Source organism: Histomonas meleagridis (assembly GCF_020186115.1).
Source record: "Histomonas meleagridis strain 2922-C6/04-10x chromosome Unknown contig_118, whole genome shotgun sequence".
Taxonomy (NCBI): Eukaryota; Parabasalia; order Tritrichomonadida; family Dientamoebidae; genus Histomonas; species Histomonas meleagridis.
The window spans coordinates 605,560-628,297 of record NW_027150758.1 but is presented as its reverse complement, the minus strand read 5'-3'; the positions used below and the strand labels follow the sequence as shown (position 1 = coordinate 628,297).

General features: G+C 28.3%; 8 protein-coding genes across 8 annotated transcripts; 2 read left to right on the top strand and 6 right to left on the bottom strand.

The window, feature by feature from the left end:
- Positions 1 to 130: 130 nt before the first annotated feature.
- On the bottom strand, positions 131 to 631 carry GO595_001022 (ubiquitin-conjugating enzyme E2 2; the record flags this gene model as incomplete). The annotated part of the gene is made up of 1 exon (XM_067912880.1): positions 131 to 631. One exon carries the CDS (start codon positions 629 to 631, stop codon positions 131 to 133), a length of 501 nt encoding a protein of 166 aa, XP_067778965.1.
- Positions 632 to 872: 241 nt separating this feature from the next.
- GO595_001021 (putative actophorin) lies at positions 873 to 1,262 on the bottom strand (the record flags this gene model as incomplete). Its single annotated transcript, XM_067912869.1, has 1 exon — positions 873 to 1,262. The coding sequence occupies one exon, from the start codon at positions 1,260 to 1,262 to the stop codon at positions 873 to 875; it is 390 nt and encodes a 129-aa protein (XP_067778964.1).
- Positions 1,263 to 6,654: 5,392 nt separating this feature from the next.
- Positions 6,655 to 7,365, top strand: GO595_001020 (adhesin-like protein; the record flags this gene model as incomplete). The annotated part of the gene is made up of 1 exon (XM_067912858.1): positions 6,655 to 7,365. One exon carries the CDS (start codon positions 6,655 to 6,657, stop codon positions 7,363 to 7,365), a length of 711 nt encoding a protein of 236 aa, XP_067778963.1.
- Positions 7,366 to 7,442: 77 nt separating this feature from the next.
- Positions 7,443 to 9,575, bottom strand: GO595_001019 (threonyl-tRNA synthetase; the record flags this gene model as incomplete). Its single annotated transcript, XM_067912847.1, has 1 exon — positions 7,443 to 9,575. One exon carries the CDS (start codon positions 9,573 to 9,575, stop codon positions 7,443 to 7,445), a length of 2,133 nt encoding a protein of 710 aa, XP_067778962.1.
- A 171-nt stretch (positions 9,576 to 9,746) lies between these two features.
- Positions 9,747 to 10,775, bottom strand: GO595_001018 (transcription initiation factor TFIID subunit 6-like; the record flags this gene model as incomplete). Its single annotated transcript, XM_067912836.1, has 1 exon — positions 9,747 to 10,775. The coding sequence occupies one exon, from the start codon at positions 10,773 to 10,775 to the stop codon at positions 9,747 to 9,749; it is 1,029 nt and encodes a 342-aa protein (XP_067778961.1).
- A 1,007-nt stretch (positions 10,776 to 11,782) lies between these two features.
- On the bottom strand, positions 11,783 to 12,400 carry GO595_001017 (uncharacterized protein; the record flags this gene model as incomplete). The annotated part of the gene is made up of 1 exon (XM_067912824.1): positions 11,783 to 12,400. The coding sequence occupies one exon, from the start codon at positions 12,398 to 12,400 to the stop codon at positions 11,783 to 11,785; it is 618 nt and encodes a 205-aa protein (XP_067778960.1).
- A 617-nt stretch (positions 12,401 to 13,017) lies between these two features.
- On the top strand, positions 13,018 to 13,923 carry GO595_001016 (uncharacterized protein; the record flags this gene model as incomplete). Its single annotated transcript, XM_067912813.1, has 1 exon — positions 13,018 to 13,923. The coding sequence occupies one exon, from the start codon at positions 13,018 to 13,020 to the stop codon at positions 13,921 to 13,923; it is 906 nt and encodes a 301-aa protein (XP_067778959.1).
- Positions 13,924 to 14,191: 268 nt separating this feature from the next.
- GO595_001015 (60S ribosomal protein L6) lies at positions 14,192 to 14,656 on the bottom strand (the record flags this gene model as incomplete). Its single annotated transcript, XM_067912802.1, has 1 exon — positions 14,192 to 14,656. The coding sequence occupies one exon, from the start codon at positions 14,654 to 14,656 to the stop codon at positions 14,192 to 14,194; it is 465 nt and encodes a 154-aa protein (XP_067778958.1).
- Between the last annotated feature and the right edge of the window lie 8,082 nt (positions 14,657 to 22,738).

The following is a 22,738-nucleotide window of genomic DNA, read 5'->3' as shown; positions in this document are numbered from 1 at the left end:
TGATATGAAACTAAGAATTAAATCAAGTAATCGGATTTTGAAATTTTAGACAATTTTTAAAATGTTGACACGGAAAAGAATTAAATCATTTTTACATTGGAGTGATGAAGTAATGCTTAAAGTATGTTTATTAAATTTGATTTAATCGAATTGATTCTTCAACACATGCACGAACTTTTTTAACATATTCATTGTTTTCAACACCTTCTTCTTTGGCTTTTATGTATGCTTTATACATATCTGAAGCTTCTATATTAGCAGGAGAATCGGGATTTGGTTCATTTAATAGAGAACGAATGCACTGCAGTAAGGCAGCTATTGTATAATATGGAGACCATTCTTTTTGAAGAGTATCAACACAAATTTTTCCATTACCATATACATTTGGATGAAAAATTGGTGTAACAAACTTAACAATTGGAGCTGTTTGTGGATAGTCTTCTGTAAATTCTAGCTTCATTTTGAAAACGCCTCCTTCCCAGATAGTATCTGGTGGTCCAGAAATGATTGCATTCCATTCCATTATATTATCGGGAGAAGGAGCGGCCTTAACACCAGCGACATCCTTATCTTCTTTTTGAAGACGTTTGTATTGATCTAAGAGCTTCTTTTTTGCAGGGCTAATATTCATTTAACAATGAACGTTTTTAAATCCGTCAATAAAATTGAATGAAAATAATTATGCTAAGCTCCATACATATTAGCTTTATTTTGTATGATTCTAAGTTAAAATCAAATTAATTTTTATAAAGAAAAGATTTAATAGGAACATATTTAATTTTAAAACAAATCGGCTTTACCATTGTAATGCAGAGATTTATTTTATTCTCACAAAAACCAAAAAATTCAATATCGTTAAATCTAAAGAGTCTTTACTTTGTGGAAGCAAGGCACTTGGCAAGCATTTCTGATTCTTGAATTTCGGAATCATCAGTAGCTTGAAGTTCTAATGAAACACCGGCGAGAGCATTCTTAAGTGAAGCCTTGGTGGAAGCAACGAGCATCTTCCTCTTTACTGGAGCAATATCTGGAGCCCAAACAACGAAGACAAGCCTGTTACGATTTGTTCCATCTTCAGCAGTGAAGTCAAAATCATAAACAGCATAGCGAACATCTCGTTGTGGAAGATCATCAAGGAAATCATCATAAGTTTTTTCTTTTGGAGCTGTCTTTTCAACTACGATATATTCAAGATCATCACTGAATGTGAAAATTACATAACGATACTTGTGTCCGAGCTTTATATCATTCCAAACTGGCATGCAGTCATCGTGAACCTTAATTGCAGTAATAGCCATTTTATTAAAGTGAAGTTAAAGTGATATCACTAATTGGCCACTCTTTGTTTGGTCATCCTATTGAATTATTTGAATGAAATTGAAACGAAATAATCTGGAATAACGTGTTCAAATTGAAAACTACAGAAAAGTAATTTCTTTTAATTACACCGATCGTTCCAAGTTTTCACCTTCCTCCTGCTATATGGAAACAATATTAAAATTTCTTTACATTAAAAAATAAAACTAGAAGTGTGATAGATGTAAGGGTTTGAATCAATACAAATTTAAAAAATTATTAAAATAATCTGATTTCTATAAATTCCAAAATCAGTCAAAAAGAACAAACTATTCTATTTTAAATCTCTTTTTATTTCGTTTTATTTCGTTTGTTTCGATATTAGTTTTGAAATAGATTGAAATATTTAATAATATTATATAATTTTCCCAAAAATTGAAAATTAGCAATAGCAAAGCAATGGCACCCACGCTGCAATGATGATATTAAATTTTTAGTAAAGCATTAATCGAGAACTTTTTTGACTTTGTTGAGTAAAGTATTCAAATGTATGGCAGAAACTGCCAAACAGAAAATTTTATTAAATTCAATTACTTTTTTTATCGTACTGTCAATTTTCTCTAATTCAACAATTCTTACAAAATGAAAAAAGTGATATGGTGTAAATATCTATCGGCATGACCAAAACGGTCGCTATAAATTCAATGTTTTATACAAAAATGTTAGATCTATTAATAGATTTAATGAAAAAATCTCCTATTAACAGAAATTCTTCAAATATTTATCAAAAAATTCCAACCCCAAACCCCAAAAGGGCCACAAAAGTAAACCAAAAATTACCTATGAATTCAAGAAAATTAAATTCAAAAAAGAACACAGCTCCATTGCAAACGCTTGAAAATATAATTTTTGAACTAAATGAGGATAATGTTCAATCATCATCTCAATCTGCGTTTGTATTTTTTGACAATAATTTTCCTTATTCATTCAATTATTTAATAAGTAGGTTAATTTATATTGCATTTGTCTCACAAAGAAATGAAATAATTTTATATTTAAATTTTTTAAAACATATTGAAGAACTAGAAAAAAATATTCAAAGCTATACAATATTTTATGTTTTTAAGAGCTATTTAATTAAGTCAAAATCACAAGAATCATGTTATTTACTATCAAAAATGATTGAGCATGAACTTATTCAACCAGATTTCATTGAAGAAAAGAAATCATTATATTTTGCAAATTATTATACAAATGAAGAAATTCAGAGATGTAAATATAAATTTTATGAACAATTTTTCTCGAACTTTGAAGAACTATCAAAGAATGATTGGGAACTTCATAAGAAATATGTTAAAGAAGGAGTTAATCCGAATGAAATTTCAAAAATAATTCGAATTGATGAAATCGAAAAACTTCAAGAAATGTCGTCACAAACAAATTTTGATTATAATCAAATAATTAAACCATCATTTTACGAAAGATATTCATTCATAAATAAAGAAAATGTTTCTTTAGTTGATTATGCAGCATTTTTTGGATCAGTTAAATGTTTTAAATATTTACTTTTAAATGGTTCTAATCTAGAAAACGCAGGTAAATATGCAATTGCAGGTGGAAATCTTGAAATTATTCATTTATGTGAACAAAATAATTCGAAATTTGAGAATTCATATGAAATTGCTATTGAGTTTCATCGAAATGATATCTTTCGTTATCTTTATGAAAACAAAAACAATAAAATTATAGATTTAAACAATTTAGGAATTCTTTGCTTAAAGTATAGTAACTTCAATACATTTATATTTTTAAAATCAATTGGCTTAAAAATAAGTGGATGTATAGGAATAGCAGCAAAAATTGGAAATATATACTTTCTTGATCGTTATCTTAAAAACCAACAAACTTTTTTAAGCATTTTCAATTCTTCATATACATCACGAAATTATGAAGTCGTTAAATATATGCTTGAAAAAAGCACTTCTGATAAAAAGTCAAAAAATATATATTAAAATGATTTCAAGTTTTTTTTAATTTCTTTATGTTTGTTTTAAGTTTCCTTAATTTATTTGAAAAATATAATACACAATTTTTAAAAGCATCTTATAAAGGTTACTTTGAAACAGTACAATGGATTGTTAACCAATATAAAATTAACATTGATCAAACAAGTTCAGATGTTTATTTGTTTTATTTCAAATTGATTCTCATAATTATATGTTTATTTCATTTGTTTCTAACTGCACTTATGGAGGCATCTGAAAATGACCATATTAAAATAGTTAAATTTCTTCTTGAAAAAAATGCAAATATTAATGCTAAAGATATTTATTTGTTTTGGTTATAATATGCTTTAATAGTTTTTTATTTCAAAATAATATTTGGAAATTATTTAAATTATTTAGAACAGCACTTATATTTGCATCTGAAAAAGGTAATACAGAAATAGTTAAATTACTTCTTATGCAAAAAGGAATTGATATTAATGCTAAAGACATTTAATTGTTTTATTTAAAATTTCTTTCAAAAATTTGAAAATTATTTTCATCACTTATAATTTGTTTAAATTATGTAATAAAACAGCACTTATTCGTGCATCTGAAAAAGGTCATAAAGAAATTATTAAATTACTTCTTATGCAAAAAGGAATTGATGTTAATGCTAAAGACATTTTTTTGGTTTATCTAGAATTTATTTTAACAATTTTTGTATATTTCAAAATAATATTTAGAAATTATTTAAGTTATTTGAAACAGCACTTATTAAAGCATCTGAAAATGGTCATATAGAAATAGTTAAATTACTTCTTAAACAAGAAGGAATTGATATTAATGCTAAAGATATTTATTTGTTTTGGTTATAATATGTTTTAATGGTTTTATATTTCAAAATAATATTTGGAAATTATTTTAAATATTTCGAACAGCACTTTTATTTGCATCTGAAAAAGGTCATACAGAAATAGTTAAATTACTTCTTGAACAAAAAGGAATTGACATTAATGCTAAAGATATTTATTTGTCTTATTTAAAATTTATTTTAACAATTTTTGCATATTTCAAAATAATAATTAGAAATTATTTAAATTATTTGAAACAGCACTTATTAAAGCATCTGAAAATGGGTACATAGAAATAGTTAAATTACTTCTTAAACAAAAAGGAATTGATATTAATGTCAAAGCAATTTATTTCTTTCATTTGAAATTTATTTTAATTTTTTGGTATTTCAAAATAATATTTAGAAATTATTTAAGTTATTTTTTACAGCACTTATGAAAGCATCTATAAATGGTTATACAGGAATAGTTAAATTACTTCTTGAACAAGAAGGAATTTATATTAATGCTAAAGATAATTTTTATTTTGGTAATTTGATATTTCTTAATAATATTTGGAAATTATTTAAATTATTTCAAACAGCACTTATATTGGCATCTGCAAAAGGTTATACAGAAATCGTTAAAATACTTCTTGAACAAAAAGGAATTGATATTAATGCTAAAGATATTTATTTGTTTTATTTGATATTTATTTTAATAATTTTGGTATATTTCAAAATAATATTTGGAAATTATTTAAATGATTTGGTACAGCACTTATTTATGCATCTGAAAATGGTCATATAGAATTAGTTAAATTACTTCTTGAACATAAAGGAATTATTAATGCTAAAGATATTTATTTGTTTTATTTAAAATTTGTTTTAATATTTTAATATTTTTATATAATATTTGGAAATTATTTAAATTATTTGAAACAACACTTATGAAAGCATCTTACAATGGTCATATAGAAATAGTTAAATTACTTATTAAACAAAATGGAATTGATGTTAATGCTAAAGATATTTATTTGTTTTATTTAAAATTTGTTTTAATATTTTAATATTTTAAAATCATATTTGGAAATTATTTAAATTATTTTATACAGCACTGATGAAAGCATCTTACAATGGTCATATAGAAATAGTTAAGTTACTTCTTGAACATAAAGAAATTGATGTTAATGCTAAAAATGTTTCCTTACGAAAAACAAATTTTGTTTTAATATTTTTTGATTTCATTCCAAAATTTGGAATTTATTTTCATAATTTGAAACTGTACTGATAAAAACTTTGAAAGATGAAATTCATTTTAATCAATCGAAACAACACTTATGATCTCTTTGAAATATAATTATATAAAAATTATCAAGATTCTTTTAAGCAAACAAGGAATTAATGTAAATATAAAAGATTTTTATTTATTCATATTGATATTATTTTCAATCATATCATACTTCTTTTAAAAATATGGAATTTTATTAATTTAAATAATACAGCCCTTATGATTGCGTCTCAAGTTGGTAATATTAAAGCAGTTCAAAAACTTCTTCATCATGAAGATATTAATATAAATGAAAAAAATATTAAAATTTCAAACTCGAAGATTTTTACAACAGTTTGATGTTTTAAAAATATAATTGGAATTCATTATGTTAACTTGATACAGCACTTATGTACGCATCTTCAAGTGGTTATTTAGGAATAGTAAAACTACTTCTTGAGCAGCAAGGAATTAATGTCAAATTAAAAAATGATTTTTTGATAATATTAAAATAGTGTATACTCATCTTAATTTTAAATCCTTTTTAAGGAATTTATACCAACTATTTCATACAGCACTTACATATGCAACTTCTAGACAACATTCTAAAGTTGTTGAAGTTCTTCAAAGTTTTCTTAATGCAAATCAATAAAACTGTATATAACATTAATCATTTCAAAAAATTTTACTTACATCTGTTATGCATAACAGCATTCTATTTTTAAATTTTTTAGTAGTATTTTTGAGATCAATTAATTTTTTTTGCATCCATATTATTTAAAATTCTATGATGCATTTTGATATAATACAACTTCAATTATTTATAATAAAAATTTAAAAGTAATTATTAAGGAAATTTTATAAATATAGTCCAAGCTATTATTTTAATAATCATAAATCAAGAAAAAAAAAATAGTTTTGATGACTAAATGCACATTTCAGCAAGATTTCATTAAATATTTCAAAATGTGACGTACGAGAACGTTAATTTGATGAATGTGACTCTTCTACATCTAGCCTTAACAAACTTGATATCAGGGTCTCCATTCTTGTCACATTCCACAACACAAAATAGTAATAGCTATTTTCTTTCAAAATTACAGATAAATCAGATTATTCCTACTTTTGCATTTTTAAATAGATTCCAAAAATTTCATCTTTCAGAGTCATCATTTATGAGATACATTTCGACTCCGATCCGTCTTGGTTCACAAAATAATGTAATTTTTAATGAACATAACAATACAAAAATAATAAAACAAGGGAAAAACATGGATGTTACCATCACCAAATCCATTTTTAAAGAGACTACAAAGCAGTTATTTTCTTCTGCAGGTGCTGTTCAAATCATTCAATGCAATGTCAAAATCGACATGTGTATTTTTTCTCATAACAAAGCACTTTATTCAGGGAGTGTTGAAATATCTGATTCTCCTTCAATTATATTTAACAACTCATTGATCGAATATAGTAGTGCATATAAGTTTGGTGCCATGATGTTTGATGGCCACGAAGCTTCCAATGTTGGGAATATCATTAATTCTAACTTTTCTTTCAACGCTGCTGATTCATGGGTTGGAGGTGTTCGTCTTCAACACAATCACGGAACCGTTAAATTTTCCACTTTTTCAAATAACAAAGCCCACCGATACGCGGCACTTTTCGACTATACTCACAAACCAGCCGAACGTATTTTCGATCATGTTTCATTTATAAATAACACAGCCACTGACTATGGTGCTGGGTTCACCAGTTATCATCTTCTTTACGTAGGTGTTCTTCGTGATTGCATCTTTTATGGAAATCGTAATCAAGGCAAACTTAACGGTCGCTCCGTTCTTCTTCAATCAGATTGTGGTCAACTCAAGATATCCAATTGTGTCTTCGAGGGCAACGTCCACGACGAAGTTCTTGCGTACTTTCCGCTCTCTGAGGTATCGTACGAGGGCGCAAACGTCTTCCAAAACCGAACGAACTTTTGAAGTGATTTCGACGGTTTTATTCAACACCACAGAAATATTTGAATGTATACATAAAATGTGATTGAACACCATTTTACTTACTTGTAATTAGCAACCATTTCTCTGATTTGTTCGAGGAACTTCTCAAGTGGCATTGGTTCAATCTTTGCCTTTTCGGGCATATTCCACCATCTTACAGAAACTGTTCCATCAGCGATTTCTCGGTCACCGACAACTAATATTGCATGCGCTAAAGTGTTCTTTCGTGCGACGGCAATCTTCTTAAGTAACTTCGCAGAGGATGTATCGATCGTGCAAGTGAAGTCTTCATCATGGAAAATCTTCCACAACTTTTGGCAATGCTCAACATGCTCTGGCTTCGACTCGTTCTGTGGAATAAGAACAATTTGATGCGGGCTGAGCCAGAATGGGAATCGTGCGGCAAAGTGTTCAACTGCAATGCCCATGAAGCGTTCGAGCGAGCCAAGGACTGCGCGGTGAATCATGACTGGGCGCTGTGGCTTGTTTTGTGAATCAACGTATTCCAAGTTGAACTTCTCGGGAAGTTGGAAGTCAAGTTGGACAGTTGCGAGCTGGTGCTTACGGCCGAGGCAGTCCTTGACAAGGCAGTCAATCTTAGGGCCATAGAATGCAGCTTCACCAGGCATTTCCTTGAATTCATGCTTGCCATCAATAAGGGATTGACGCAACATGTTGGTGGCTGTTTCCCAAACTTTGAGATCGCCCATGTACTTTTCCATGTTAATGGTGGAAAGAGTGAACTCAAGCGTCATTCCGAAGTAGTCATATACTTCTTTCATGAAATCAAGAACATCACTGATTTCTGTTTGGATTTGATCAACACGGGCAAAGATGTGGGCATCATCTTGGACAAAGCGACGAACACGAGTAAGCCCTGAAAGAGCGCCAGTAGCTTCGTTACGATGGATGACACCAAATTCGGCCATACGGATTGGCATTTCGCGGAAAGAGCGGGTCTTGGAACGGAAGACAAGGCAGTGGCCAGGGCAGTTCATTGGCTTAAGCCCCATTTCACGACGATGGGCTTCGCCGCCGCATTGGCACGGACAACCGCCGGTTTTTTCGGTTGGATCGACGGTTACAGGTTCATCGTCAATTGGGAAGTGGAACATGTCTTCTTGATAGTGCTCCCAGTGGCCGGATGTCTTGAAAAGATCCTCGTAGTAAAGGTTGGGGGTAATAACTTCGACGTATCCACGCTTCTTATATTGCTCACGGATCATTTTCATGAGTCTATGATAAACATAGGCACCATCTGGATACCAAAAGGCACATCCGGGGCTCCATGGGTGGAAGAAGAAGAGATTGTGATCAATACCTAACTTCCTGTGATCACGTTTGGCAGCTTCTTGAAGGAAGTTCTTGTATTCCTTCATTAAGGCTTCTGATGGGAATGAAATGGCACGGATTCTGTTCATCTTTTGATCAGCATGACCATTCCAAATGCTTCCTGATACATCCATAACATACCATGATTTGATGATTGAAGCATTGATAATATGTGGACCACGGCAAAGGTCAATGAAGTTTCCTGTTCTGTAAACTGCAACTAATGAATTTGGTTCGACACGGTTTGTTAAAATTTCTTGCTTATACTTGTTGGATTCGAATAAAACAAGTGCATCTTCACGAGTGATCATCTTACGTTCGTAGTCAGCCTTCTTCTTTGACATTTGGATGCATCTCTTTTGAATTCTTCCAAGACATTCTGGGTCAATCTTCTCTTGATGTGGTTCAAAGTCATAGAAAAATCCGTTCTCGGTAGCTGGACCAATTGCGATTTCGACACCAAGTTCTTGTTCAATGCATGCACCAAGAACATGAGCAGATGAATGCCAGAAAACTTCTTTACCACGTTCATCGTCGAATGTAATGAAGGTAATTTTGCAATCTTCAACAATTGGGCGAGTTAAGTCCCACATTTTTCCATTGATTTGACAAGTAAATGCTCCGCAATCTTTGCACTTAGCATTCATGATTTCGAGTGGTGTAGTTACACCTGCAGTAGCTTCTATAGCTTCACCGTCAACATTTTCGGAAGTTGAGTTTAATGGAAGGAGTGTAACTGTGATTTTTTTCGCTTCAGGTTTTGGTGTTTTATCTTCGAGTGACTTAAAAACTTCGAGACGTTTTACAACATGTGGAGGAACTACCTCTGGTTGAGGACGAGGTTTTTCTTGTTCAGCCATTAAATGAAATGAAATTTGAAACAGGGGCCATACATCTCAAAATTCTGATAGGCTGTGTAAACGTGTGAAAAATTCTGTGTGATTTTAGCCTGTCAAGAAAAAGAATGGTTTACATTAAAAGCGAAAGGTGAAAAATAGCGCTTTTGATCGCTTTTTCTAAAAATAAAAATTTTACATCATTTTATTTACAAGAAGTGTTTTGTTGTTCTTCTGTTTGGAACATAATTGTTCTGTTATTTTGATGATTTCATTTATCGTTTTCCTTTCACGAAGTTTTTGTTTGTTTTTTTTTATAAATCGAAGATATGAATGAATATGTGGAATAATTCTCTCTGTATAAGGTTCTCCAATTTTGGTTATACCAATTAATGCTCCATAATGTGAATTAATTGTGACATTTGGATTAAAAAGTATTCGAACTAATGCATTAAATATCGAGTCTTTGACTGAGGGAAAGCAATGTTCACATCTCTCACATATGATACGAAGCAATTCAGCAGAAAAGTTGCGAATTGTTAAGTCATCATCACATATGGAATCTGTCAGAGAAAGTGATGTAAGACCAGCAAACGCTATCTTGAGAAATGAGTGTACATAAATACCTAAATAAATGGACCGATTTAATGCAAGTGCAATTGCAAATCTGATGAGAACACACATTTCAAGTGGTGAGTGCAAAGATGTGGTTATCTTACCCATAATAAATTGGAGAAAGTATGGAAGAATTGGTTGGAGTTTGTCTTCAGTTGTTATCTTGTCAAGAGCATTTTCAATGGAATAAACAGAATCATTTCGGAGAAGGCTTATAACAGAAATATAAAACTTTTGGTATTCAGAACAGAGAACGTCGTTAGCATATTGAGGGTTTTCGGTATCAGAGAGAAATGATCGATTTCCATCATTTCTTGTTAATAATTGTGAAAGAGGTACTGAAACAGAGCGTTCGATCGTTCTGGGCGGGTTTTGGCTCCTCTTAAGATAACTTCCTATGTAAGTTCCTTCAACTAATGTCCATAAATAATGTTGAAGCATTGGTCTAGGTATTGGTTCTGGTTCCAAATTAATGAACTCATCTAACGTTTTAACAGATTCGCATGATGGGAACAATTCAGATTGATCAACATTTGTTGGTGTTGTTGCATAAATTGGAACATTATCATATCCTTTAAGACTTTGCTCATTTCGAGACTCCAAAACCATATTGATATGATCTTGGGTTATATAATATGAACGAGAAGAATGCGCAAAAGCTAAGGTATCTTTAATTATTTTTGAAATGTATTCACTTGAATGTCTAACTAAAACATCAGCTACTGGACGATTTGTGAGATTAATCCCAAGAGAATCTGCAATACTATGAATTGTGCTAAAAAAAATATCCAAAATAGCTTTTTTTTAAACCGCGAACGATAGCATACGTTAAATTTTTTCTGCTGCTCAAACAGAACAAAGAGACACATTTAAAATGCTTTTCATATTACAACAAAAGGAACTTTCCAAATAAAAACATCAAAACAAATTTATTAACAATTTTAAAATATTTAAAACAACATCTTCTGTAAAAAAAACGCAATGTTATTTCATTCCTTCACAGGCTTTGTTTAATTAAATGTCAATAAGATATTATTATAAACATTACGAATATATTCAATAACATAATTGAAACTATTTGAAATGTTTGTGATATTTTGGGGAAATAAAACATCAAGAAAAGGCATATTATTAGAGAAAAATGGATTAATTACATTTTTAAGAATGAAATATGTTCCATTGAAAACTGGGATTTGGAGCCAAAGATAAAATAAAAAGCGAATTTGATTAATAAATGGTAAGAAACAAACCACAGGTAAAATATATATCTCAATGAAAGAGAAAAGAGATGAAACAACCCAGTAAAGAAGCCAAAATGAATGTGAATATTGATCATCAGATTCTATTGATTTGTAACTTGCGTAAAATGGAATTAGAACTTTCAGCAGCACCATTGTTAAATTTGATGCAAAATGTCCAATATTGTTTTCTGCAGTCAATGCGAAATTTAATCTCTTAACGTAAAATAACCGTTCCGGAAACCGTTTAAATTTATTCTCCTTCAAACTTGAAAAAAGAAAAATGATCATTTTATCACAACAAAGATTCTATATATACTATACCTTGCTTGACCAAAATTTCCGGGAAATAATATTTTACATTTTAAAAAATTAAATTCAAACATTATTGATGCCTCGAAGGTAGTCTGTTACAACGTTTTGCTTTACACCAACAGCTCTTTGGTGGCGTTCAAAACGATTCTTTAATGTGATATATATCCAATAGATCGAAGCAATTGCAACGACAATAATGCCAATTACTACAAGAACTGTACCAGCATTATCTCCTCGGAAGTCTGGTAAATCGAGCCAAATAACGCCATTCTGTGAGATATAGAAAATACCAAAAATAATAGAAATGATTCCAATAATTGCAAAGATTGTAAGAGCACCCATCAAAGTAGGATTGCTTGTGGTTTTGTATGTGACATGACATTTGATCAATATTGTGCCAAGTATTTTCGAAGAGATTACAAAAATTGCTACAGCAACTAAAATATCTAAAAGAACCGAACCAATTATTTCAGCTGCTACACGATATTTTGACATTGGTTTAACTTCTAAGTTATAACTAGTATTGCAAATTGGGCAATGATCATAATAGGCAGCATCAGAAATTCTTTTTTTGTTCAAACACGACCTATGAACCCACCTATCGCATTTGCATGGTACTATCATGTTTGCTGTTTGATCTTTTTCTTTGCATATCCAACACTTTGAATAATCAACTGACATATGAAAAAAATGTACTCGAATTCATTGCTTTACGTATTATTGAATTATTTACACACATCGTTTCCAATTTTTAATCGGCTTGATCTCATCTGACCAAACATTGAACCTTAGGTGATTGTGAAACAATAATCATAAATCATTTTGATATTTAGCAATTACTTCTTGAGCAATAAAAAATTGATACTAGTATCAAAAGATATTTTTTGATTTTATTTAAAATTTATTTTATAAAAATTATTCATTACTTTTATACAGTGAATGCACGTGATAAGTTGCCAAAAAGGTAATGTGAAATTTGCAAAATTATCTTGCAAAATTAAGTCAAATCAATTGAATGATTTTTTCTTTTTATCCAATATAAGTTGCAGGAAATTGAAGCTATTTTCGAAGTACAAGCATTCCTGATGTTTTTTCATAGAAAAAATAATAATAATTATATTCTATCATTGAACATTCTTTTAGTCATTTTGTCTTACTCTCCTCATCATCACTATTTCGCCTTTATGTTAAACATAATATGAAAGATATTTTTATTCATAAAGAATAGTTAGTTGGTTGCTCCAGAAGTGCTATAGTTGGAGGTTCATAAAACGGCCAAGCAAAAGTGTCACTTAAGAATGGACGCAGCAACAGCAAAAGCCAATTTTGTGCCAGGAAAAGAAGTTGCCCAAGTTGCCCGTGCTATGGATGCACTCCTTCAGCAAGATTGCTCTGATGTCTCTGTTATCAAATTATTATTACCCTTCCTTGGACAGAATTTACTTGAAAAACGTATCATCGAATACTCAGCAGACCCAGGTGTTGATATTACAAATCGTTACTTTGTTCTTTGGGAACCTTTTGCACGCGCTAAAGCAGCTCTTCTCATTGCAACCATCGTTGAAAAGGCCGAAAACATCACAGAAGCCGATCTCGATGGAGTCATAGCTCCATTGATGACAATGATGAATGGACAAGAAGATATTGAATTAGCATTTGCTTTTATGGCATTAACAAACATCGGATTAAAACTTCCTCAACTCATCCTTCCTCATTTCCCAACATTATGCAAGCTTGGAAATGCTCTTGTTAACCTTGCTTCTCACCCACCAAAAGCATTTTCTTTATTCCATTCAGTTCCATTCCAAACCGAAATTTATGATTCTTACTTAAACCTTTGCTTAATGAAAGGAGTATTAGATGTCCCAGATAACATGCAACGCATTACAACATCAGGTCTTCCATATTCAATTTTAATCATCACAAAAGCTGTTCCATCTTTTGTTGAAAAACGTCCAAAGATGGAATGGACTCTCTTATATGTTACATTAAGGCTTATAACAGAATTTCCAAAAGGAAATCTTATGATTGATTTAGATAGATTACCACGTGATCCAAGTAACTACCCAGCAACTGTAATAAGGATTGTTTGCCAGGACTTACAAAAGGCAGGTGCTGTTAGAAACCTCCTCGATGCAATACCAGAGAGCGAAAGAAACCAAGAAAGATTCGCACAGCTTACAAAACAACTCACATCAAAGTAAACGTTCGCTCCATTTAACTTTTCTTTTTTTTTCTTTGTGTAATTAATTTATGTATACATTCTCCTATTATTTTATGGATGTTCGTAACATATTTTTTCCTAGATGAAATAAATTTTTTTTTGTTGATCGAAATGTGTAATGGAATTTCATAAAAATTTAAAGAAAAGACTTAAGCCAGTTTCTAATGCATATATAAGAAATGTAATGTTTTGTAAAAAAAACTGTTTTTATTGTAAGTATTATCACACCATCATTCCAAGAAAACCACTTAGAACTTCATAAGGTGTGGACGATCTCCTGGTTTAAGAGAAAATGTGGACTTAAGATAGTCGACCATTTCTGGAATCTTTTCTGCAGCTGCATTGATTGCTGCAGCAGATCCTGCTTCGTCTACATTGCCAATTTCTAACTTGGTTGATGTAGCAATTAAGAAATCTTGATCAATTTCGATTGGTTTGATGGCTGGTCCATTAACCTTGACGATACCATTTCCGTTATCAGCAAAAACGACTCCACGCTTTCCTTTGAACTCACCATCAAGGATAATTACTATAGTACCAATTTGGATGGAAGCACGTGTTTTCCTTTCTGGAACTGGGATTTCTTCTGGTTTGACTGGATCTATTTCAGCAGCAACAGCTGGACGTGTTAAGGCAACGCGTGGGATTCCATGCCATGTTGGCTTTCTTGGGTCTTTCTTTTGGATTGGTGCAATGAAAAGAAGGTCGGTCATGAACAAGAAAAGAAGAGACCATAACCACCGTCACTTTTTTATATGCCTATAGACGACCGTTAAAAAATAATCATAAAACGTTTATTTTCCGATTGAACTGTGAATGTACGTTTATTAATTATCCAAAATAAAACATCCAATTCCAATGTCGGTTTAAAATTAACATTTTTGATGCAAAGTCTCCTTTCTCCGAATCAGTTATGTTCTTCAATTCTTTCTATTACTCCATCTAATGTTGGTAAGGAGAATGTGACATCAAATACACAAAATGTTAATAATAAATTACAATATAATTTTTTTAATCAAAAAATCCAAATTAAAAAGCTTAAAGAAATCCAACAACAATTGAAATCACATCAAAAGTTTCAAGATATTCTTCGTCAATATCATTTTGAAGCTGAATTTAAGATACCTTCTTTTGATCATAAACCCAACATTAATGATATAGCAACAATTTTTAATTCATATCTATTAATGTATGTTAATGAGGAATTAATGACTACTAATAATTGCATTCTTATGCTCACTTCATTAAACAAACTTCTCAAATTTAAAATATCATCTAATCAAAAAAGAGTCTGTATCTCAGCATTTTATAATCTTTGTGAACTATACCATAGTATAGAACTACCAAAAGAGCCACAACAATATATTCATATTCTTTTTGATTTCTTTTCAAATCAAATAGAAATTCCTTCTGAATGTTATTATCTTTTATCAAAAATTGCAAAAGTTATTTTAAATGTGGGACAAGAAAAGTTGTCATCTGATTTTATAACATTTGTTGATGGTATTATTCAACAAGGTACTTCAATAGTACCATATAATGTTATTAATTCTATTTTCCATTTAACATTTGAACATATTTCAACATTAGATGTTACATCATTATTATTCTTTTCACATTTAACAACGATGCTTAAAGAAGAAACAATTAATTCATATGTTAAATTATTACCACTTTCAATCATTAATTATATAGAATCCACTACTCCAATTATTCAAACAAATGAATTAAATAATTTTATAATTTTAGATGATGTTATATATCATAAAATAGATTATCCTGTACTTAAACATTCTACATTTAAAGCTCCAATTGATTTAACAAATAAAATAACATTTCCTGATTCATTAAATTTAGAAACAATGATTTCTACTAATTTGTATCCAAAATTATCAATTATTTCTAAAATTATTTCCGCTAATAAAACATTTTCAGAAACATTTGTTCTTGCATCAAATGAATTACTTGGTAATTATCAAATAGATAAATTTAAATATGATGTTTATGTTACATTTTACAAAATATTTTATGATATTAAATCAATTTATTCAGATATAAAAATTCCAATTAATTTATTATTTAATGAAATTACATTTTATAAATCTGGTACAATGTATGATAGAACTAATAAATGGAAACAAATTAATACAATTAGAAATTATGCTATAAACTTTTTATTAAAAGAAAATTTCGATGCAATTCAAATTGCAATTGATTTATCACTTTCTTATCCAATATCTTTTGCTGAAATAATTCATCGTATAATTCAAGCTCAATCAATCATGTTAATTAATCAAAATGAAGTTTCTATTTTAACTCAATCATTAATGTCAGCAATGTTACATTATCAACATTTAAGTAGTAATTCTAAAGAAGTTGGCGAAGCAATTTTAAATGCACGTTTAAGTATATTTATGTTTCTTCATAATTTATTAATACAACCACGAATTTTAGAGATGTTTTTCAATGAATCATATTTTATTGAATCATTTATCCAAATGGTGAATGAAAAATTCGTACGTCCAATAATTTTATCAACATTACTTGATTATATTTATAGTGAAAATTCAATAGAAAATAAAGAATTAATACAACTTATCATTACAATAATTAAAAGTTCATGTAAATTAATTGATGATATTGAAGTAGTTTTAATATTGAATGATATTTTAATTACTTTAAATAAGATAATTTCCAATAAACCAATTTTTGTAACTGTTTTCAATGATATCATTGAAATCATTTGTGAAAATTTAAGCAAAATCAATAAATCTAAAGAAACAATTGATTTTATATATAATTTCTTAACATTTTTAACAGTAACAGCTTCAAATCATAAAATGACTGAGGCGGAACTTTCATCATTGGAAATAACAATAACAAAAATTTTCCCAATTGAAACAGAGCCAACTCCAATTTTGTTCACCAAAATCATTCAACTAATTGCAGGAAAACAATTATCATCATTACATCCATCATTTTTAATACGTCAACCAAAAGCATTAAATTTATTAATTAATATTTACAAGAAATCAAAAATGCTTAAAGACGTATTTTTATTTATTGCAAAATTAATACAATTTTCAACACAAAATTCAGAAAGTGCTCATAAAGGAGAATTTGATTTATTCATAATCGAGTTATTACTTGAATGGAGAAATGATAATACGTTTCCACCACAGTTATTTGCAAGCGCATTATCACTTTTAATGCTTTTATCGTCAACAATATCATCAACATCAGTTGTATATAATTTTATATCATTACTTTCACCTATTGATGGTAAATATTATCCATTTTATCATTCATTAATCACTAAATCATTATTAACAATGATAAATAATTCACAAAGAAAACCTTTAACTTCAATACCAATGATATCACATGAAGCATTTAATTATATGAATGTTAATAGTAATGAATTCATTAATGGTATTAATGTAAGTTTTTGGATATATCAAAACACTGAAGAATTCTCTTATATTCCACAAGTTTTCTCAATATGTGATAATAAAAATGCGAAATACGGAATATTTATTATATCGAATTTAATATTAATATCATTAGAAGATAATACATCACAATGGTCAGTTAAAAGTGATCAAACAATTCCACTTGAACAATGGGCATTTATATCTATTACATTTATTCCTTCCATAGAAATTAATCAAACGAAAGTAACAGTTTATATTCAAGGAGAAAAAATCAGAGATTATTACTTCCCTTATGTTTATATGTCAAATGGTTTTGCTAATGGAAAAATTGGTGCAATTTCGAATGATTCTATAATTAGTGATATTCCTTCAAGACTTGGAAACATTGGAATATTTCCACCATTAGAAATAGATGAAATTCAACAACTTTATGAATTTGGTCCATGTATTTCAACATTTAAAGAATTAATTCCTTATGCATTCTTTGTGCCAATTGAACATAATGGAATTCTTTCTGTTAAAAACACTGGAAAAGATAAAAATATTACGATAACACCAAAGTCATTTAAATATAATCATTCATTAAACTTCAATGAAGTTTTAGTTTCACGTTGTGGTGTTGATATTATTTTACCATTATTTGCTCAATGGGATATAACATTTCAAAACAAACAAATATTTAAAGGGTATCCAGAATTAACAATTGAAATATTACAAAAGTTATTAGTTTTAAGTGAAGAAGCTCAAAATAATTTTTATAATAAATCCGGATTTTTAATAATATCACATTTATTATTAAAATCAAATCCAATTCATATTACATATAATTTATATTTATTATTTATTACATTATTTAATGAATTAACAAATGATAAACTTCGAATTCAATTATATGATAACATATTAATGAACATTGATTTATGGATTTTAAGTGATGCTGAAAGTCATCGTCGAATTTTAAGACATTGGGCACGTGTATTAGCACCTGCTACAAGAGATATCTTAATACAAATACGTTCATTTGAATGGTTAATTTGTTCACTTCGAACTTATTATTATTATAAGAAAGAAGATAATTCTATAATGAAAAGATGTAGAGGCGAAAAATTAAATGTTAAAGATTGTCGTTCTTCAATGTTAATGATTGCGCATATTATAGTACATTATAAATTTACTAATAATGATTTTTGTAATTTGATTAGTAATATATTAACATGTCCAGATCATTTACAAATTGTTGATTTAATGAAATTTTTCAATGAATTAATAATCGAACAAAAATCTGTTTTAATTATTAATATAAATTCTCTTGAAATGATTTCATTATTACAATATTTATTTAATATAGATAATCCAGAAGTTTTATGTTTAACTATTACAACTATAGTAAATTCACATAATTATGGATTACTTAAAGATTTCTCTTTAGAAAATCATATGGATATAATATTACATCAAATAATGCCACAATATGTATCTAAAGTTACATTAAATAATTTAATTGAGTTAACCAAAAATTATCCTTCTGTTTATCCATTATGTTCTTGGGCTGCTTTAAACTTTGGTGATTCTGGAATTAACAAAATGCTTGAAAATATTAAACCTAATGAAGAAATAGCAAAAGGAGAATTTTGGGCCGTTTATAGTATTGTTGCACTTTATAAATTAAATGAAAAACTTCAAAAAGATTTAACAAGATTTTTAATTAAATGTTCAATTAAAAATATTTTCATATTAATCTCTACAATTGAAATTGTAGGTAGAGCACTTAATAAGGATTCAGATATAATTAAGAAAATTATAATTATTGAATTTGGTAAAATAATTATTGAAGAAAATTTATCAAATCAAATTTTTGTTTATATGAAATTAATATATCATTATTTATTCTTTAGAACTGAATATAAAACTAATGTAATGGAAAGTATTTATAATAAAAGTGTTTATCAAAATAATAGTTTAAATACAAGAAAAAGAAAACAAATTATTTCATCACCAACTAAATCACCAAAAAGAAGAAATCAACGTCCAAGACATTCATTACATCCAAATTCGATTTTATTTGATGAACCTTATGAAGAAAGATATTCACCACATTTAGCAGAAAAAGCTCTTGAATCATTAAATCCTATAATGCCAATTCATCCATTACAAAAATCATTTCATGCAAGAAGAACTTCAGTATTAATTTTAGGTAAGAAGAATGTTGAACCAGTATTAAAATCACCTGAAAAAGTAAATGTATCATTAACACCATCAGATTTCGATGAAAAAATCAAAAAGATTTCATCACAAGAATTTACTTATCATTTTGGTATTAAAATGAATGAAAATGGTTTATGGGATGATTCAGAACTTGCACTTCAATCGCTTAATATATTTGTTAAATATTTTGACTTGAAATATAATGATTTGATGTTATTAATTTGTTCATTTCTTTTACATGATAATTATACAAAAGTTCAAGAAATAATTCCTTTACTTCATACTCAATCAATATATGCATTACTTTTAGATCATCATTTAAGAATGAAAGGTTATAAGCGATTTATTCATAATCCAATTAATGAATGTGAATCAATTTTATTTAAATTCCTTAATTCTAAAAGTTCATTTGAACCTGATGAATTAACTATTGGACCTTTACGATTATTAAAACATTTAATTTCATTCCAAAATATTAACTCTAATAAAGCATTCGAAATATTTGGAATGATTAACGATGGAATTGTTTTATTATCAACAAATGTAATTGCTGATTTTATTGATAATAATGGCCAAAGAAAGAATCAAAATGAGAAACTTTGGAATAGTTGTTGGAGTTGTTTTACAGCTAATAAAGCGCCATGGCATTTATCATTACCCAAATCGTATATTAAACAAATTCATATGAAACGAGATTCAACTTTATGTAATTTCATGTATCCAAGTAAATTAAAATTAAATAAACATTTTAATGATCATATGGATGCATCATTCTTAAGAGATGCAGGAAGTAAAAATGATGCGCAAATATTATATGAAGAATATAAGAAAGAATTAACCAAAAAATATAAAGAAAATGCACCAACGCAATTACTTGAATTATTTGAAAATGAACCTGAAATTCAACAACAACAAAAATCTTTAATTAATGTTTCACGTTGTATTATAGAAATTCCTTGTGAAATAATTAAAGTTAAAAGTAATATTAAATCAATATTTACATTATTAAATGATTCTATAGTATTAACGAAAACTAATAATAATAAAACAATTATTATTAAACTTAAAAATATTAAAAACATTTATTTAAGAACACGTTTCCATAAACAAACAGCTATAGAAATATTTACTATTAATGGTGAAACTTATTTCATTAACTTTTTTGATGTTAATTCATTATCTATTTTACGTTCTTTAACTTCATTACAAATTCCAGGATTAATTATCCAAAACAAATCATTTAAATCATATTTCTCTGATACAAACTTAACAGAACAATGGATTAATCATAAAATCTCTAATTTTGAATATTTAATGAAACTTAACATATATAGTGGACGTAGTTTTAATGATACATCACAATATCCTTTAATGCCATGGATATTAACTAATTATACATCGACAAAATTAAATTTATTTGATAGGAATAATTTTAGAGATTTATCTAAACCAATTGGTGCATTAAATGAAAATAGATTAAATCAATTAAAATTACGAAATGAAATATTTGAATCAATGAATGTTAAACCTTATTTATATAATAGTGGATCAAGTAATTCATTAAATGTTTATTTATTCTTATTAAGACTTGAACCTTTTACTTCTTTACATATTGAGATACAAAGTGGTCGTTTTGATCATCCAGCTCGTTTATTTGCATCTATTAAACATTCATTTGAATTATCATATAATAATTTAAATGATTACTTGGAATTAATTCCTGAATTTTATTTCTCACCAGAATTTTTAATTAATAAAGATCATTTCGATTTAGGTTATTGTGATTCAACGAAAATTGATGACGTAGAACTTCCACCTTGGGCTAAAACGCCTTATGACTTCATATATTTACATCGAAAAGCTTTAGAAAGTGATTATATATCCGAAAACTTAAATAATTGGATTGATTTAATTTGGGGCGAGAAACAAAATGGAGAAAAATCATATAAAGCTGATAATGTATTTTTACCAGAAATGTATCAAAATATTTGGAATGAGAAAACTTTAAGTGATCCAAATTTAAGGTCACAAATCGAAGCAATTCTTTGTCATGTTGGACAAGTACCACCACAATTATTTGATAATCCACATCCAAAACGAACAAAATTCATAAAGAAACCAATAATAACTGAAACATTTAATATCACATTAACAAATTCTAATTATATTATTGTATCATTTAATGAATTAAATAATAATATAATTAAAACAGCAATTACTAATTATAATGGTAATTCATTTGTAACTAATTTAAACATTAAATCATTACAAACAACTTCACAATTTAAAGAAATCTTTAAGCGAAATCGTTCCAATACAACAAAATCAAATTTCATTGGAACAATTCAACAATTAGAAACTAAATCTAAAAACATTAAACAAATTGCAACACAAATTTCATTTGATTCTTCAATTATTATTGGACAAGATCCAACAGAACTTTATAAAGTTCAATATTCAATAAACAAATGTGAATTAATTAAAAGATTTAGAGATGAAATAATTGCATTATCTGCTGATAAAGATTGGATTGCAATAGCTTTTAATACTTCTTATATCTCATTATATCGAAATGAACAATTTTTAAAGCCTGTTTTTACAATACCGACATTTACTTCTTCTATTTCTTGTATTGCTTTAAGTTCTTTATATAATTCTTTCGTATGTGGTACGAATGATGGATCATTATTAATTTGCTCATTAAATAATCAATGTGTTACAAAAGTCGTTGAACTTGATGGATGGCAACCTTTAATGGTTACGATTACACCTGAATGGGGTTTCATTTTGGTATATATGACGAAAATTATTAATGGTATAACGAAACATTTGTTGGCGTTATATAATATTAACGGCGATTTCATTAGAAATACTGAAATTGATAGTGCTGTTGTGGCATGGAATTGCTTTAAGTCAAATGACGGATTCGATTATATATTAATGGCCGATGATAAAGGAAAATGTTTTTGCTTCGAAGTGTTCTTTTTAGAAGCGAAAAATTATTTCTTGAAAGTAGACGATGATGTACATTCTGTTACATTTTTGAAGGAAAACTCAATAGCTTTAATAATGCTAAAATGCGGAAAACTATTTTTAGCACCTATAGATCTAAATAAAATTTAAGAATAGTGTTTTTATATCAATATTTATATTACA